This window comes from Rhamphochromis sp. 'chilingali', assembly GCF_963969265.1.
Source record: "Rhamphochromis sp. 'chilingali' genome assembly, chromosome: 20".
Lineage (NCBI taxonomy): Eukaryota > Metazoa > Chordata > Actinopteri > Cichliformes > Cichlidae > Rhamphochromis > Rhamphochromis sp. 'chilingali'.
Genome location: NC_137947.1, coordinates 14,977,250 through 14,995,666, shown reverse-complemented (window position 1 = coordinate 14,995,666; position 18,417 = coordinate 14,977,250). Strand labels below are relative to the sequence as shown.

Here is an 18,417-nt window from a genome sequence, read left to right as displayed (position 1 = left end):
ATTAGCAGCTGACTGACCTATAAACAGACGGGAGGAAAAGAACGGCACTATTTCTCGCCCTCTTCTATAAGCGCTCCGGCAGCTTTGTCATGTCCACATCCGTCAGAATGAGGGAAGTCGTTCAGCTGCTGGAACAACTTACTTCCTCTGTGCATAAATCATGAATCCTATTCAGACACAGAGAGAGAAGCACTTCCTACAGTTTGTGTTTCCACCCTGCAATAGTTTCCTAGATGGCAGATCCAGGCTCAAAAACAGGATGGGTGAAAAAAATCTTAACAGGTCACAGGAACTTCTTCCCCTAGCTGGAAAAATACAGCAGAGTGGGTCGTTGTTGGTGGTGTTGGTAAACCAATTAGATTTTTCCTGTCACTAAATATGTAACAGCAGAAAGAATTTAAAGAATATATCTCAGAAGTGGATATTGAAGTTAAAATTCACCCTCGACAGCAAATAAACCAAAACTACATTTTGTTACCCATATGGAAAACAAACATCCAGCAACAAGAATACTCTACGAATACATTATTTATCATTTAGAGTGTCAATTGTGTTCAACAGTTCAATAGAAACCAAAATATGCGGCATGGATAACATGTATTTTTTATACAAATCTCACTTAACCCATATAACTTTCAATCAAAACTCTAAATTAAACCTTTATAGTCTTAGAGCTGAGTCTTAACACCCTTAGTGTGGCGAAGACCACAATTTAAAACACTTCTGGCTGATAGGATTAAAGCAAAGCCCCAGAGCCACCTTGATCAAGAAGGGAGAGGTATGCAGCCCTGTTTCAGCCCGCCTATGCTCGAGTGTGGTTGGCTGCGGTGTATCAACTCGGGCTGCTATTGGATATTCAGGATGTCACCTTTATCTCTCGGCTCAGAATACCGCACTGCCAAGGAGGCATGAAAACTGATAACGAAAAGAGGCATATAACGCTGGTGATACGGAAGAAAACGGGGACGCACTCTGTTATGGTAAGGCTCAAAATGGTTCAGTTTATGTTTAGTTACGTTTAAAGAAGGCACAATAACTTTCATCCTGCAATAAAAGCCCGGAACAAATAAAAATAGTCTGATAAGAAGAGATGCTCAGAAGTTGGATGCAGGTTAAATTACGCTTTGTTTTGTCTTTTGCTTTTGGGAGTATTGACTAGTATAAGAAACTTTCCGTTAGCCTTCATGTGATCTACTATTTGCTGTTAGAAACCGCGTTCGTTATCGTTAAAGCTCTAAGTCAGCCGTGATTTGCCGATCAGTGTTATCTGCCTCATTAGCATTTTAAATTTATACTTTTTTTGTTGAGATATGTTTCGGAAACTCATTCATTGAGTGCTTTATTTGGAGCTCTCCGTGTCATTTTACGCGTGGGACTGAATTGTCTTCGGGCGCAGCTGCCGGTGTAGGTGTGATAATTGGATACGAATCTCGCGATGATCAAACCAATTAGTAGACCTGCAATGAAAGCTCTTTGTCCACCGAGGAAGCTTGCACACAAAGATGATGCATGAATAGGAGAGAAAAGCTGAGAAAACGCAGACGACGTAAATTCACCGAAACCCGAGCCCAGCCAAATAAAATGAATTTTCATCGCACAGCGTTTGGCCCATCTACCGTATAGCCATTTGTGATTGTTGAATAATTCATAATAATGGTGACAGACTGGAATCCTTTAAGTTATAAACCCATTATTGTGTATAAATATGTATGAGAGGTAGACTGACCATCTCTGTATGCACATACTTTGTCAGCACATTGCTTAGCTGAAGCTGGCGATGGGCAGAGGTCATTAAAGGGGGAGGTAGGACAGATGTTGTTGCCTCAGTAATGCATGAAATAAATGTGGACTTAATTGTCGATTCTTTAAACCCAAACCAGGAGGATTTTGTTAAGGTTATATCTTTAACTTCTCTCTATTTTGTTTAGTTTTTTTTATTCCTATTATTTGGTTGAATCACCTCCCAGAGATCACTTCCCAGTCAGACAGTATGGGGCAGTCTGTTTCCTGATTTCTGTGGTGGCTAACACTGCTCATGCAAGCATTTTTTCTTCTGTTTTTTTTCCTCCTCTACCGGACAAAGTTCTGTTTTTGCTTAAAGATCTAGAAAAAAATCATTTCCTGTATGACTGAGGTTTTTTTTCAGAAAGATCTGCCTCCCTTGATTCTGAGAATAAAAGATTTAATGACTCATATTAAAGTCATCATGAATGGGCCAGTTCCAGATTGAAATGAAGTGTATCAAAGTGGAACAGTATTTGTTATAAATAAGTCACACAGCATTACTTTAACTGATTAACTTCCCTTTTTTTGTCATGTGATAAAATCTCAGGAAGTACTGAGACCAAAAAATAGCTCAGACATTTGTGTTTTTTTGTTTTTAAAGTAAAATCTGCACTAATGCTGCACACAAAGCTGCCTTTGTCTCCTGCTGGTGTGAAAGAGACTGCAGTCCCTGTAAATAAAGGTTGGCTCATTATAGATATTTATACTCAGAGATTAGTGGTGAGTGAGTATATACTTGAGTACTCACTTTATCTCCTTCCTAGTGCTGTGTTGGACATCCTTTTGCCTTCAGAACTTCATTAATTCTTCGTGCCATAGATTCAAAAATATGCTGGAAACATTCCTCAGAGATTTTGGTCCATGTTAACAGGATAACATCACAAAGTTGCTGCAGCACCACATCATGATGAAAATCTCCCATTCTACCACATTCCAAGGGTGCTCTATTGGATTAAGATCTGTGGAGGCCATTTGAGTACAGTGAAGTCACTCCTGTGTTCAAGAGGCCAGTTTGAAAAAAATTGGAGTTTTGTGACACGGTGTGTTATCCTGCTGGAAGCAGCCACTACCACCAGACTGAACTGCTGATACAAGGCAGGTTGGATCCATGCTTAAATGTCGTTTGCGCAAACCCTCTGAATTTTGCAGCAGAGATAGAGGGTCATCAGACCAGGTGACATTTTTCTAATCTTCTATTTTCCAGTTTTGATCAGCCTGTGTGAATTGTAGCCTTAGTTTTCTATCCTTGGCTGAACCCACTCTGGTATCTGCTACTGGATCCCATCTGTTTTAAGGTACCAATATACCTTCTTTTTAATAAGCTGTTATTTAAGTTACTTCCTATCAACTAAAAGCAGTCTGGTCATACTCCTCTGATCTCTTGCATCAGCAAGACATTTTCCCCAGAGAAATGCTACTTCTCTCCCTTTCAGATAATTCTCTGTAAACCCCAATGTCTGTCTGGCGCCAACAACCATGCAACATTTAAAGTACATTTAAAGCTTTGAGCTTCACTAGGTCACCTTGACCATATCTATATGCTTAAATGTATTTAGTTGCTGGTATATGATTATTTGCATAAAGAACTGTGGGGCAGGTGTACATAATAAATTGAGTGTGGCACATTAAGCGGGAACCACACTGCTTTAAGATTTCATAAGTTCTATCTTGCAATAGCCACTAGATGGCACCATAGCATCATCTACGTCATAGGTGACTAATCTGTGTGTTGCATAAACATGTTCTTGGTGAAGACAAGACATGTTTTTTTCACTTTAATTATAATATAATCTTATGATCAGATAAATGTAGTATGTTATCAGGTGAGGGGAAAAAAACCACAAGCCTTAAATGTGTTAAGCGGTTTGTATAAAGGGCCAAGATTACTATCAAGATTTTTCTTTTTTAAGTAGTTAGCATTGAAGTTTAGAATAACAATTCATTTTTAGTCGTGTTTTTTCAATCACTATATTTTTTTGTTTTCCCTTTTCCTAGTGTTGTACTTCTTTCCTCTTCATTAGCTGTTGGTGAAATGTAGATATTACTTTACACCTTGGCCTTTACTTGCCTCTCATAAAAACCCTTTAGTGTATTTTAGTGCATGTGATATGGTAAAGATAATTAAACTATAAACGTACTGAGTACTTCTATAGCTCTCTACCAATACTGTTATCCTGTTGCATCATCTACAAGAATCCTGTCATACCTAATAAATACCTGGTTCCAAAGGAACCGCCACTTTCCCACAACAGATAAGAAAAGTCCCTAAAATTAACTCCTGTCCTTTGACAAAGGTGCTGTTATTGAGGACTTTCACTTTCCATATTAGCTCACATACTTCTACTTTTTTTTTTCTTCTTTAAACACTGGGAGGGGGAAATGGTACAGGTCAGTGCATGCTTCACTTATTCAGCTCATGCTGTGCAAGAAAAAGTATTTATTGCTGAAGTTTCTCTCTGTGTCTGTATATTCTGCTTTGACTCCAGTAGGGTGTCACATGATTTACACGAAATCTCAAATGGATTTTGAGCTTAACTAGCTATCATAAAACATTACAAAATCCACACCCTGATCACCTAGATGTTTCCGCATCTATTGTGCAACACCACCAACCATTGTAGTCATAAAATTCAGCATACACAATAACCACTATGCACCGTAATGGTGATCAGTTTCTCCATTGCTTTTACGTTAGGGATTCTCTCAGGTAAGAGCCATGGAAAAGGATGTCATGCATCCAGATTATAAAAACAACACGTGGTTAGTTATAGGTTATAAATTTAGGATACCAATACAAAGTTTAAGTGAAAACAATTTGCTTTATTCCTGCAGCTGACTTGAATCCTTTAGTTTATTAGCTTAAGCTGAGGCTGTCTGCTCGGTGACCTCGCATATCCTGCCAAGGAATAAAATCCCTTTCCTTTCCTTCAATTATTAAGAATATCAAAGGCTTAAGCCAAAATAACACAGTCACAGAATTGTTCAGATATGTTTATTTAAAATAAAGTATAAAACATCAAGCAGTCATATAAATATAAACCACAAAATCTCGAGTTGGTCTTCCCAGCTGCATATACAGAACCATGGACTTGTTTTTTCATTTATGAGCCTCCAGGGCTTTGCTTCAATACATCTTCAATACATAGTCATTAAGAATGAAATAATAAGGAGACTTTGATGTAGAGCTTAGACAATTTAAAGAAGCTTAATGTCTGCAATGACATAAAGAGAGAGAAAAGACACAAGTGGCCTTACAGTAGTTTCTCCCCTGCGCACACTTCTCCTCTGTACATACTTGGTGTCATTTTTTTCCTTCCTTAGTCTGACTAGCTACTGAGAGTCTCAGGATGAGACTTTCCTGTTTTGGCCTTTTCTCCTCTGTCGAGTCTGCTGGCGTTGGCCCCCTCTCCTTTTCTTCCTTTGTAGACACAGTTTTGCATCACGACCCAACTGCTGAACTCTGGAGGGGGAAAAACATAAAGGAGCACAGTTAAGAAAAAGATGAGCTTAGAAAATCCAGCATTAAGTATCAGTACTTAATATCAGACCCTTTTTCTTCTTCTGATAGAAATTTGTATTCATTTGTTGTGCAATAAATTCACCTGAAACTGAAATTTGTTACTGATTCTCAAGCAGCAAAGCAGTAGGAAAGATTAAGTAGCAGTACAGTGCTTTGTTACAAAAACCGGCTGGGCAACTTATAAGACACTGTTGGTTGCAATCTACAGGAACTTTGAAGACGGGTGTATCCCCTATGTGTTCATTAGTTTACTGACCAGTGACAAACAGATAAATCTCACCTAAGCCAGCAGCGAATCAGCTGTTTGGCCATCGGCGCTTCTGGATTCAGGCACAGTGATTTATTGTTTCTTTGCAGGGTGACTCTGAAAAACGCACGAAACAACACTTTTAGTTTACAATCACCTCAGTGCACACAGGTCTGAAGAGGTGAAAGTGTGTCTGCAGTATCTGGTACTCACATGACTGTGACGTTGTGACAAGTGGAGCTTGGTAGTAACACTTTGAGTGCCTTCAGTTGACCTCTGACACCCTGTTGTGTTTTTGGACAAACACATCTCCCCGGGATAAATGTGCTGCTTGACTCTCTCACTGCACAGAAATTGTAATAAGATCAAAAGTCAGCTCAGTCCAACCAACAGCACAGGTTAAGTCACTGAAAACCCTGAAAAAGAGTGAGTTTTAGTTGTAAGCATGGATAAGTGAAAAGACTCTTACCTGTGATCAGTACACAGCAAAGGCTAAGGATAGCGAACGCACAGACGGACTGAGGATTAAGCTTCATGCTGAAGGACGTTGACACTGAGCCCAGAACCACATGTTGGCTGCTTTATACTCATGCTCCTCCCCCACGTGGTGTGTTTTCCCAGCGAGGAATTTCCCTGTACCACCGTCCATCCACAGTATCAGGATACAGGAATCTGGGCAAGGATCAGGGACATCTCTCCTGCTTTTGCCAGAAAAAAAGCACCCATTGATTAATAGGTTTCCCTTTTGTTTTGTGCTGTCCACTAGATTCTGAAACAAAAAAGAAGACGACACAAGTGACACAGACATAAATGATGCAGCGATTGCTGTCTTTTTTTCTTGTCTGCTTGTTTTACTTATAATTACACATAAGATGCCCACTGAAGCGGCCATTAACCCCTTAATTAGATTAAGATGTTATTTTCTGCCATTTGCGCTGCTCTATTGCAACATGATACAACATGATGGCTGCATGCCAATGTCATGTGATTTCTCCTAAACCACTGTCCTTGCCCTTAACACCGGAGCAAATATTTTAAATCCTTTTCATTATAAGAGGAAAAAACATCCCAAAGATCTCCAACTTTGGAAAAAGTATGACAGCAAATAACACTAAGTTGCACTATTCTTATTAGATGCTTTAACTGTATTTCTGTGTTTCTGTTCACTGCTTAAATCCACACAGACTCTCACAGTCAAAATTATTGGTACATTAGCATCACATGCATATTTTAATTTTTGTGTTTGATGTTTTTCTGCCACAGCTGCACTCTAGTCAGAATGAGTGCGCATCAGACCTACGTGAAGCTCAGTGAGGAGAAACTCATACCAAAGTAAGTGCTCCTTGCTCCATCACTGGACAGTTTTTCCGTTACAGTAGAAATTCACATTTATTAAATTTTTATCAGTGCTCTCACTTTTAGAACTGATTCATCCTTTTGTGTGTTCATGCTCAGGTCTGATATCTTGTCACTGCTGAAGACGTACAACTGTTACCATGAAGGGAAAAACTTCCAGCTGAGGACTCGTGAGGTAGGAAAAGCGAGTGGCTCATGGACCACCTAGCAAGAGACAGTGCTGGGGGGGGTGACCAGAGCAGTTTTGAAAATTGCCTTGCTGGAATGCAGGACACGCTACATAAAATGGCTCACGCACATAACAAAACTGGAACCAGTTGCTATAAACCAGCGCTCTGGTTTTCAATCAAATGATGAGGGAAAAAGTCCCAAGACTGAACTGGTTTCCAATGTGGAGACGGATCTAAACACAGACCTGAGAGTGCTGTGTTTTGTTTTTTGTTTTTTTCCTTTGGGACAAGCAGTTGGCAAACCACAAAAACGCCCCTATTTCCCTCAAAATAAAGATACAAGGAGAGACAAGAGTTTCAAAATTTCTTCATCAAAGTCTGCTTAGCACAACATTTTTTTTTCTGCAAAATGTTGCTGTTGTGGGTGTAAAGCTGTTTGCAAAAGTTTTAGTTATTTGTCAGATATTCATTCTTTAGGTTTTTTGGTTGGGAGTTTCCCTTTGCGTTTACCAGCGGGTTTTTTAAGGAGGAAGCAATGTGTGAGAGAGAGGGCAGGGCAAGGTGGTCAAGATCTGCCCCTCTTGTTGTGCCCCTAGAGTGAGACTCACTACATTGTCACTTTTGGGAAAATCCCCCATAGCCACAGACCCAGCATGGATACAGAGGCACCAGTGCTATTACAACATTAACCATAATATTAAAAAACAAAGTGGTTGAAATGTGTAAAAAGGAAAAGCCTTAATGTGTGATAAGAAGAGATTAAATAAAACATTTTCCCTTCTAATTTCCATAAAGAATGACTTCGTACACGTTACAGTGGTGGAATGAACCACTGTAAGTTTGTAACAGTATGTCAGAGCTGATTTTTTTTTTCTTTCCCCAACTCTGCTGAACATGAAAAATGAAATTAAAATTTCTGTTTATCTAAGCTGAATATGGATTTATCTGGGGGGGAAATACCCTACTGAAGTCCACCACATGGGATTCAAGATTCAAGAAGGCATCGGTGGGCAAGAGACGAAAACAGGGCGTTGTTGGAATGCTACTACGCAAGTAACCCCGGCGGAAGGGGCTACATGAATAGGATGAGGGACCTATGGATTCTTCGATACCCAACATCCACAATGACGGCGAAACAACTAGTAGCTCAGTGTTCCAACATTCGAAAGAAGGGACTGCTCTCACAGCTAGAGATTGACGAGGTACAACACAAATGCTACGGCAAGGAGGAGTCAGGACGCCAGGTCAGGGGGGCGATATCATCACCCCCACCCGAGATTGGGTACATAGCCCCAAGTGCGATAGGAGAAGGATCGTTGAGTGCGAGAGGAACTGACCTGAAAAATAGGATCATGGCCAAGCTTGAAACCTGGATCCCCCGTAGCCGGTTACCAAGATTACGTGAAGTACCCTCAGAAGGTCTGCTAGATGATGTTAATGCAGCACTACGGGCAATACCTACAACCACGATTACCGACACTAACAAGCTGATCTACAATACGGCAGCAGTGATCAGTGAGATGCTTGGCTACAAGTTGAACAGCGACAAGGGGCAGTACCCTCCATGGAGAAGGAGGCTAGAGGGCAAGATCAAAGTAGCACGGAGGGAGGTTAGCCAACTAACGGAGTTGCAGAAAGGTAAGACAAATAAGGTGCCTAAGAAATACAGCAAGCTGTCCATACCTGAGGCCTTGGAAACTGCCAAGCAAAGACTCACAGCCTTGGCCAGCCGCTTGAGGAGGTACACCAGAGAGATAGAAGGCAGGAGAATAAACCAGCTGTTCTCCACAGAACCAGCAAAGGTGTACTCTAAGTGGCAAGGGAACAATAAGAGAACAGCACCACCAAGGCTGGAGACGGAGCAATACTGGAAGAGCATATGGGAGAAGGATGCAACCCATAACGGCAATGCTCAGTGGCTAGAGGATCTGAGGGCAGACCACAGCGACCTCCCTGAACAGGGTCCAGTAACCATCACAGTGGCAGATATCCAAGAAAGGGTCTCCAGTATGAAGAGTTGGACAGCACCAGGGCCCGACATGGTTCACGCCTACTGGCTGAAGAAGCTGACTGCACTCCACGAGCGTCTGGCAGCACAAATGAACCAGCTGCTAGTTAACGAGAGACACCCGGAATGGCTAACTGAAGGCCGGACGGTCCTGATCCCCAAGGACCCCAAGAAGGGACCGGTCCCCTCCAACTACCGACCAATAACCTGCCTCAGTACTACATGGAAGCTCCTGTCAGGCATCATATCGGCTAAGATGAACAGGCACATGGGTCAATACATGAGCGGGACACAGAAAGGAATTGGCAAGAATACCAGAGGCGCAAAACACCAGCTACTGGTAGACAGAACAATCAGCCAAGACTGCAAGACCAGACTGACCAACCTGTGCACTGCCTGGATTGATTACAAGAAGGCCTATGACTCAATGCCCCACAGCTGGATACTGGAATGCCTAGAATTGTACAAGATCAATGGGACCCTAAGAGCCTTCATCAGGAACTCAATGGGGATGTGGCGTACAACACTAGAGGCCAACTCCAAGCCCATAGCACAAGTCACCATCAAGTGCGGGATCTACCAAGGAGATGCTCTGTCCCCACTGCTGTTCTGCATAGGCCTGAACCCCCTCAGTGAGATCATTAACAAGACTGGCTACGGATACCGACTACGGAACGGAGCAGTTGTCAGCCACCTCCTGTACATGGATGACATCAAGCTGTATGCCAAGAGTGAACGAGACATCGATTCACTGATCCACACTACCAGGCTATACAGCAATGACATTGGAATGTCGTTCGGACTGGAGAAGTGTAGCCGGATGGTAACAAAGAGAGGGAAGGTAGTCAGAACTGAGGGGATTGAACTACCAAAAGGCAACATTGCAGACATAGAGGACAGTTACAAGTACTTGGGGATCCCGCAGGCGAATGGGAACCATGAAGAGGCCGCTAGAAAAGCTGCAACCACCAAGTACCTGCAGAGGGTCAGGCAAGTCCTGAGGAGTCAGCTGAATGGTAAGAACAAGATCCGGGCCATCAACACGTACGCCCTACCCGTGATCAGGTACCCTGCTGGGGTAATAGGCTGGCCAAAGGAGGAGATAGAAGCCACTGACATAAAGACAAGAAAGCTCCTTACCATGCATGGAGGGTTTCACCCCAAGTCCAGCACCCTGAGGCTGTACGCTAAGCGGAAGGAAGGGGGCCGGGGACTGGTGAGTGTCAGCACTACAGTCCAGGATGAGACAACGAACATCCAAGAATACATTGGGAAGATGGCCCCAACTGACCGAGTGCTCAGTGAATACCTCAGGCAGCAGAAACCCAAGAAAGAGGAGGGAGACGAGGAACCATCATGGAAGGACAGGCCCCTGCACGGTATGTACCACCGGCAGATAGAGGAGGTGGCTGATATCCAGAAATCCTACCAGTGGCTGGACAAAGCTGGACTGAAAGACAGCACAGAGGCACTAATCATGGCAGCACAAGAACAAGCTCTGAGCACAAGATCCATAGAGGCTGGGGTCTATCACACCAGGCAAGACCCCAGGTGCAGGCTGTGTAAAAATGCCCCAGAGACAATCCAGCACATAACAGCAGGGTGCAAGATGCTAGCAGGCAAGGCATACATGGAACGCCATAACCAAGTGGCCGGCATAGTGTACAGGAACATCTGTGCCGAGTATAACCTGGAAGTCCCGAGGTCAAAATGGGAGATGCCCCCAAGGGTGGTGGAGAATGACCGAGCTAAGATCCTGTGGGACTTCCAGATACAGACGGACAAAATGGTGGTGGCTAACCAACCGGACATAGTGGTGGTAGACAAACAGAAGAAGACGGCCGTAGTGATCGATGTAGCGGTTCCGAATGACAGCAATATCAGGAAGAAGGAACACGAGAAGCTGGAGAAATACCAAGGGCTCAGAGAAGAGCTCGAGAGGATGTGGAGGGTGAAGGTAACGGTGGTCCCCGTGGTAATCGGAGCACTAGGTGCGGTGACTCCCAAGCTAGGCGAGTGGCTCCAGCAGATCCCGGGAATAACATCGGAGATCTCTGTCCAGAAGAGCGCAGTCCTGGGAACAGCTAAGATACTGCGCAGGACCCTCAAGCTCCCAGGCCTCTGGTAGAGGACCCGAGCTTGAAGGATAAACCGCCCGCAGGGGCGTGCTGGGTGTTTATAAAAATAAATAAATAAATAAAATTACTGTTCAAAATGGGTCAGCTGTTCAAGAGTCCCCACTGCCATCAAGAAGGAGTTAGTGAGTCTGGATGTTCTGGATTTCGCACTCCTAAACCTTCGTCTCGAGGGCAGAAGTGTGAACAGTCTGTGTTGGGGGTGTGTGGGGTCTTTGAGAATGGAGGCAGCTCTCTTCTGGACTCTGCGACGGTAGATGCTCTGCAGAGAGGGCAGCGGAGTTCTGATGATCTTCTCCGCAGTTGTTATCACTCTCTGCAGGCGTTTGCGGTCCATAGCAGTAGTGCTGCCGTACCATGCAGTGATGCAGCTAGTCAGGGTGCTCTCCACAATGCAGCTGTAGAACCTGCTGAGGATCTTGGCCGACATACCAAATTTCCTCAGCGTCCTCAGGAAGTACAGCCTCTGCTGAGCCTTCTTGACCAGCTGTGTGGTGTTCAGTGTCCAGGTGAGGTCCTCAGAGATGTAGACGCCCAGGTACCTAAAGCTGCTCACCCTCTCCATTTCAAGGCCCCAGATAGACAGCGGTGGGTGAGGCCTCCTCTTCTTCCTCGTGTCCACTATCATCTCCTTTGCCTTGTCAGTGTTGAGGGTGAGGTTGTTGTCCTCACACCATGGCACCAGACCGGCTACTTCTCTCCTATAAGCCGCTTCGTCCCCTCCAGTGATGCCACCGATCACTACAGTGTCGTCCGCGAACTTCAAAATGATGTCTTTGTTGGAGTCACCCACACAGCCGTGGGTGTACAGGGTGTAGAGGATGGGGCTGAGGACGCAACCTTGTGGGACACCAGTCGGAGTTGGAGTGTGGGCTATGTGTGTGATTTCTGTATTATTACCGAGGGGCAACCTCCAGAAATGAAGCCAATGTGGAAGTGCCACATGAGGCTGGTTTTGGCCTCCATGAAGTTTCCCCACTCAGAACCACTTTGAGTGGGTGAATGACTCTTACACAGCTATCTGTATACTGAAGTCTTAGGGATAGTGGATATAGAGCCTTTCTGAGTTTAATTAACAGATGTCTACTAGGCGTCACCATCACAGTCAGCAGAACGTATGAACAGGTAACTTTGACTGGGGGGCCTTCAGCTCACGCTGCGTTGCTATTCTCCCCCCAGAAAACAAACAAACATATTTCAGTTCAATTCAGGTTTATTTGTATAGTGCCAAATCACATCAACAGTTGCGCTAGGTGCTTTACATTGTAAGGTAAAGACAGAGAAACCACAACAGTCAAATGACCTTCTATGAGCAAGCAGTTGGGTGGCGGTGGGAAGGAAAAATTCCTTTTCTTTACCGGAAGAAGCCCCCCAGCAAAATCGGGCTCAGGAAGTGGCGGCTATCTGCCTCGACCCAGTGGGGCCGAGGGGAGGGAAACAGGACAAAGACATGCTGTGGAAGAGAGCCAGAGATTAATAATTACTAATGATAAAAATTCAGAGTGGTGTATAAACACACACACTGAAAAAGAAACACTCAGTGCATCATGGGAAATCCCCAACAGTATGAACCTGTTGCGGCATAACAAAGAAAAGATTCAGGGTCCCGTAATCCAGGCCTAACTATAAGCTTTATCAAAAAGTACAATTTCAAGCTGGATCTTAAAATTAGCAAGGGTGTCTGTCTCTCAAGTCCAAATTGGGTGCTGGTTCCCCAGAAGAGGATCTGAAAGCTGAAGGCTCTATTTACAGAGGCAAAGCAAAGCAAGACCTTTCAACCGAGAGCACACAATATCCTCAACACATTTTCATTTGTTTTGAAATTTTCTGGTGGGGTCATGCTCTGGAAAGTACCGCTCATGTATCGTTGAAGCTAAAAAGAGGTCATTTGTCTGCTTGTACAATTTGTTTCAAAGTCTGACATACATAAGCCCACATTATCAGTATCCTCCTTTGTCATGCTGCTTATGACTGCTCCAGAAGCACTAAACTACTGTGAACCAAATCATTAAAGTGAGCTGGTACTGCAATAACTTCACTGTGATATGGGTGTTTTAACCTTTTCATTACCATATTGTATGAATTAGTGTAACTTATAGTTAAAGTATAGCAGTAGAATTCAGCTGACGGGGCACAGTGACTTTATTGGGTGGGTGTGGACCCCTGAGGCCCGTTCATAACGTCAGCAGTGCCTCACTTCCACTACTTTAAGTGATTAAACTGGGCCTCTTCAGTTTGTGTGTGCTGTTGGTGCGTATTTGGAGATTTTTTTTTTAATTGACTTGTTTAACTAATAATATGGCCTGTTGTGTTGTACAGACTACAGAAATCTGTGCTTCAGTTTCAGTGAGGGAAATTCCAGTATTTTATTAGTCTTTTACTTATGATAAAGGTGCTTTTTACCATGCATTAATTATAGGTAAATGTGTCTGTGCATTGCATCCATACAGTTTACAAATGCAGCTTTCTACCCAGGTTTATTAGTGTTAGCTGGTAACTTAGAACTCCACCCTCTTGTTCGCATGTGGTCACTTCTAGTTCCAAGAAACCAACATGGCAGCATCCAAAAATTCAACACATCAGAGAGTGGAGCCCCAAACCCATTGATGATGTCATAGTGGCTACAGACATATGTTATTTTGCCTTTGGTTATTACTCAATATTCCAGTTAACAACACCAGCAGCAGCAGACACAGAGAGAATTTGTGTCACGGGCATAACAAGACGATGACGCATTCACAGTGACAATGACTCATACACATAAGCTAACTTTACAGGTCACACATCACCAACTCTTACTAGATTCATATTACTTATTTTTGTCAAGAACAATGTATTTGCTTTCTTGATAATTAAATATCAGCTTTATTGTAGTGGTAAAGTTCAAATGCTGTCTTATTTTAACTGAAAATACACTCTTAGTGGAGAAATATTGCTCAGCAGTAATGTTGATGCAAGGATAAATGAAAATGAATTATGTCTGTGTTTAGCTGCATGAGAACTGTTGACAGGGACTTTTGTTCGGGTGCATCACTGAATCCTAAATGCTAATTTTGCTGGCAAACAAGCTACTCAATCTGATTACCTAAAGCTGTTTTCACTCAAATGCTGGACAATGACAAACATAGTGGCCATGTAGAACAAGAAAAAGTGCCTGTTTTCACAGCTGGATGTACTCCACTTGGTTTAGGGTTAAGAAGCTGCTTGGGTCAAGTGTGCAGGGAGCAGGACACGAAGCCCAGCCATTTGCTGTGAATTCTTCATACCACTATCTGCTCAATTCTCACGCACCCACTGTTTGTCCCATTGTTTAGATTGTACTGTGAAAACTCCCATTCCTTAAAACAGTTCTGCTAGGTGAAGCTTTAATGTGCTTCTGCATGGTTGTTGTCAAGTCTGTCTCTGTTATCATAGAGTAAGTACAGTGTAACACACATTCAAAACATTACCTTTTGTTGTTTTCCTGCTTGTCTGAGTTTCAGGATTTCTTCAACTATTCTTAATCGCTCCACCTTACAAGGTGTGTACAGAAAGACTGACCAGTGCCAAGAATTCAGTCTTTTATGATGGTCGTACTACAGGAAACGCAGGAATAAGTCATAAAATAAATAAATCATCAAGCACTTTTTTTAGATTATAAACATAGTTGCCTCTACCAGTGAGATTGTGCTTTTGGTAGTGTTTGCATGTGTGTGTGCCATTCTGTCTATAAACGTGGTAGCTCGAAAACCTTTGAATGAATTCTGATAAAACTTTGTAGGGGTGGCGAGTGGGGTTGTGTTAACAGTCCGTTGAAATTGGGCTCACATCCATCAGGGTCTTCAAGGTCAGCCTAATGATTTATTGGTGGAAGTGCTACCAAAGAGCCTTAGAACTTAGAAACTGTATAAAGTGTGGTATGTATTGTCAACATATACAAAGTGCTGTATAGAAATAAATAATATCATGCCACATTTAACCTCTGACCTCTCCTTCAAGTGATAATAGTGCTTATTGTCATTGTTTACATTAACAGCATATATTGATATATCAAAACCAGTTTAACCAGTACCACATAACAATTTAAATGCATGTCCAATAATCCCAAATATGAATAATTTTTTGAAAAACTAAAAAACTTGTGATCAAAAACCTTTTTAACTTGATACTTCTCACTGAACATTTAAAGGACATTTTAGTCAAGACATCTTAACAAATGAATGCTACACATGTATTAGATCCACATAAACAAAAACAAGTAAAGCATAATTATACTCAAAATTATGTCAAGTATATTTAAACGGATTTCAGTGGGGCAAATGACAAAAGTCTGTATGTTGCACTCACTTTTATTGCACTAAAAACATCCTAAACTACGTTTAAAAAGAACAAAGAAAAGGATATTAATATATACAAAATACAATACTGTCCCCTTAAAAGTAAATACTGTCTTGGTGGAGGTTTTGTTGGTAAATGAAAGTGAATTCCACATGGTTTCACCTTGGAGTGAAAGACCCCTTATCTGATTCCAGGAGGAAACACAATCCTCTTGGAGTTGTGTCAGAAAGGGGAAAAAAAGAAAACCCTGCAAAATGAAATACGCCGAACTACCCGCTGTGATGACCCCCTGTGAATAAGGAAGCAGCCGAAAGTAGTTTCTTTGTTTTGTCAACTGTTATCAAGAGCAATCTGACCACAGGGTCATGCTTCATCTTCATCCACCGAACAGTAGATATTTTGTAGATACGGCTCACAAATATTACACTGTACTGACACTCCTTGATTATAAGATAAAAGTAGAAAATTCCTCCTGTGAATTGCTAGAAAATATGTGTCTGTAATTAGACAAAGCCAGACTTGCACAATCATTCAGGTTGTCTTTGGAAAGACATATGTGAAGTGGCGGTTGGAGGCTGCAGAGATATGTGTTGTTTTTAAGAATCACTCATGATCAAATTCTAAAGGTGTAGTCAGGTGATGTGTATTAGTCATACTGGAGGAGGAGATGTCAGGTGCTTTGAGGTGGAAGTTTAGTACCATCCAGAATAAACAACCCCAGGACCTGTGAGAAGAAAACAAATTCTAACATGTACACTTTTAAAGAGTATCACTGCAATATCTGTAATAATGCAGGTGTAGACTGCCGGAGGTGTCAAATTCTCCTTTCACTCCTCAGATTGCAGAGCTAAGTTCCAAAACATGCTAAAGAGCACTTCAGCATCTGGGTTTGTCTTAAACGTAAACGGTGGATACTGTTTGGGTGTATTTTTCAGACTATAAAGGCTACCACACTGTTGTATGGTGCAACGGTTTCAGCCTGATCTAAGTAAACACTGGGCTCACTTCAGCCACTCCTGAACGTTGCACAGGAGTGGTAGGTTGGTTGGTATATAATATTGCTCTATTAACCTCCGGTGTCCGTCAGTGAGTATATAGCGCACTCTAGTGGCCGAATCCAGGTTTTGAAATGTAGCCCCATTTCTCACCGCTGGATGTCACTAGCATGCTGAGACTAAAAGAGGTCAACGGAGACGGAGGAGGAATCATCCTGGTAGATTTGTAGCTGTGATGGAAGAAGTTTGAACTTAAGTTGAAGCACAGTCAAAAAAAAAATTAAATGGACCATTTACAAGTCGTGCATAAAAATTATTATCATTAGAATTTACTTGGGGGCGGGACACTCACTAAAATGCTTTCTATAGAATATCTTAATCCATGTTCTAACATCCGGTTAAGGAAATCCCAGAAAGTTGTTTCTGTTCATCTGGACCAAACGTTCTTCCAACTGAAAACTCTACGTCCAGGTGAATGGAATAAACCTTTTGGGACTTCTATAAAATAGTTACTTATCTTTAAATATAATTACATGTTATATTCTTTGGATCATCACCAGTGATGTTTTAATATGTAAGCATTTTACTACAAATGTTGTTACTATATCTTTTGTTGCAGTAGGTCAAAGGATGTCATTTTAACTACAGCTGTAGCTTTGGTATGATACTGCACAATATTTCACTATATTTATATTTATTATAACACTGAATAAAATAGAATATTCAGTTGACAGAAGTATCAGCATTAAATAGATGCTCCTGCAGAATGCTGACTTTCATATTTTTATATATCAGCTATCAATACTTTAAAAAAAACCATGTAATGTACTATTTTAATATTGGTTTAGATTAGTAGTGTATATTTGTCCATAGAGTGTGAAAAATGTCACTCCTTCCCTTTTTTCACTCCATTACTTTCCAGATGTCATCAGTGGGTGTTTGACTGTTGATCACATGATCACATGAGTGTCTGTTTATTTTAGCAGGAGAGTTGGTCTACTATAAGAATGATTTCAGATTTAGAATTTACTCATTCAAGTGTTGTTTTAAAATGTTTACCTCTGTTATATAGTGTAGATGAAGTACAGAGTAAAATTCTTTCTGTAACAGGGTTTGACTAAAATATGTGCTGCTTGCCTGCGGACACAACCTCTCACACTATGGATGCAAATAACAATTGTTGTTATTGTCAGTAGACTAGGATCATCTACCTTTTTTAATAAGTAGGGTTTAATTTGACAGAAAACCAAAAAAAAGTCTATCAAAAGATCTCAGACGTTTAAAGAGGTTTTTTTGTTTTTAGAGAGTGTGACTTGACACACAAAAAAGAGGGTTTTTTAGTCATCATCTTCTTTGTGGATTAATCTCAGAAACAAAAACATGCTACTTCAGATTCTGTTGATTATTTTACTATTTTATTGCAAACTATAGCCTTTACATCTTAACAAAATATTCCTTTATGTAAACATGTAGAAGTGCAGGAAAATAAATAAGTCTTCGTTTTGCTCATGAGTCACATAGAGATTTTATCACTGAGCAAATACCAGCAGTTCACTTCCTCCTGTGGCTCCTTGTTTGGATACTCCAAAGTACCTCCAGGGTTTCCCACAACAACAAACAAACCTCTCTTTAAGTCCTTATCTGTCCAAACAGCCAGTCTACTGGGTCCTTTCCCTTGCAGTCACGTTCTCTGCTCATCCTGAGGGAAAAATCCTCTGTGCTGCTGTTTAGATTCAGACTGGAAGGTCTGGAAGTCCTTAATGTGCGCGGAGACCCGCGAGGTGCTGAGGCAGAAACTGAGAGCTTCATCTGAGCCTTTGAGAACTGCCGCAGCCTGGGGGTCCTCTGGAGTCTGACAGGGCCGTAGCTTGGGGCCTCAACAGG

General features: G+C 42.0%; 2 protein-coding genes across 3 annotated transcripts in view; one reads left to right on the top strand and one right to left on the bottom strand.

The window, feature by feature from the left end:
* Positions 1 to 869: 869 nt before the first annotated feature.
* The window catches only part of rassf4a (Ras association domain family member 4a), a 28,249-nt gene continuing 10,701 nt past the window's right edge, over positions 870 to 18,417 (top strand). Inside the window, exons 1-3 of one of the 2 annotated variants that reach the window (XM_080868088.1) lie at positions 870 to 980; positions 6,816 to 6,884; positions 7,008 to 7,083. In XM_080868088.1, the coding sequence (XP_080724214.1) occupies positions 6,832 to 6,884; positions 7,008 to 7,083 (129 nt within the window). In that variant the 5' untranslated portion in view covers positions 870 to 980; positions 6,816 to 6,831. Of the gene's footprint in view, positions 981 to 4,120; positions 4,174 to 6,815; positions 6,885 to 7,007; positions 7,084 to 18,417 lie in introns of those variants that run through there. The other variant, XM_080868089.1, reaches the window with a different exon arrangement.
* On the bottom strand, positions 5,070 to 6,154 carry LOC308388306 (growth-regulated alpha protein-like). The gene is made up of 4 exons (XM_080868920.1): positions 6,022 to 6,154; positions 5,766 to 5,895; positions 5,586 to 5,669; positions 5,070 to 5,245 (listed from the first exon to the last, which is right to left on the bottom strand). Exons 1-4 carry the CDS (start codon positions 6,086 to 6,088, stop codon positions 5,128 to 5,130), a joined length of 399 nt encoding a protein of 132 aa, XP_080725046.1. The 5' UTR covers positions 6,089 to 6,154; the 3' UTR covers positions 5,070 to 5,127.

What these genes read in the sequence shown, in the direction of transcription:
- LOC308388306 (XM_080868920.1), bottom strand. Translation starts at nt 6,088, where the DNA reads ATGAAGCTTAATCCTCAGTCCGTCTGTGCGTTCGCTATCCTTAGCCTT. An exon ending in TTGCTGTGTACTGATCACAG is followed by an intron (nt 5,896 to 6,021) that starts GTAAGAGTCTTT and finishes ATTTCTGTGCAG; the next exon opens with TGAGAGAGTCAAGCAGCACA. An exon ending in CTGATTCGCTGCTGGCTTAG is followed by an intron (nt 5,246 to 5,585) that starts GTGAGATTTATC and finishes TTCCCCCTCCAG; the next exon opens with AGTTCAGCAGTTGGGTCGTG.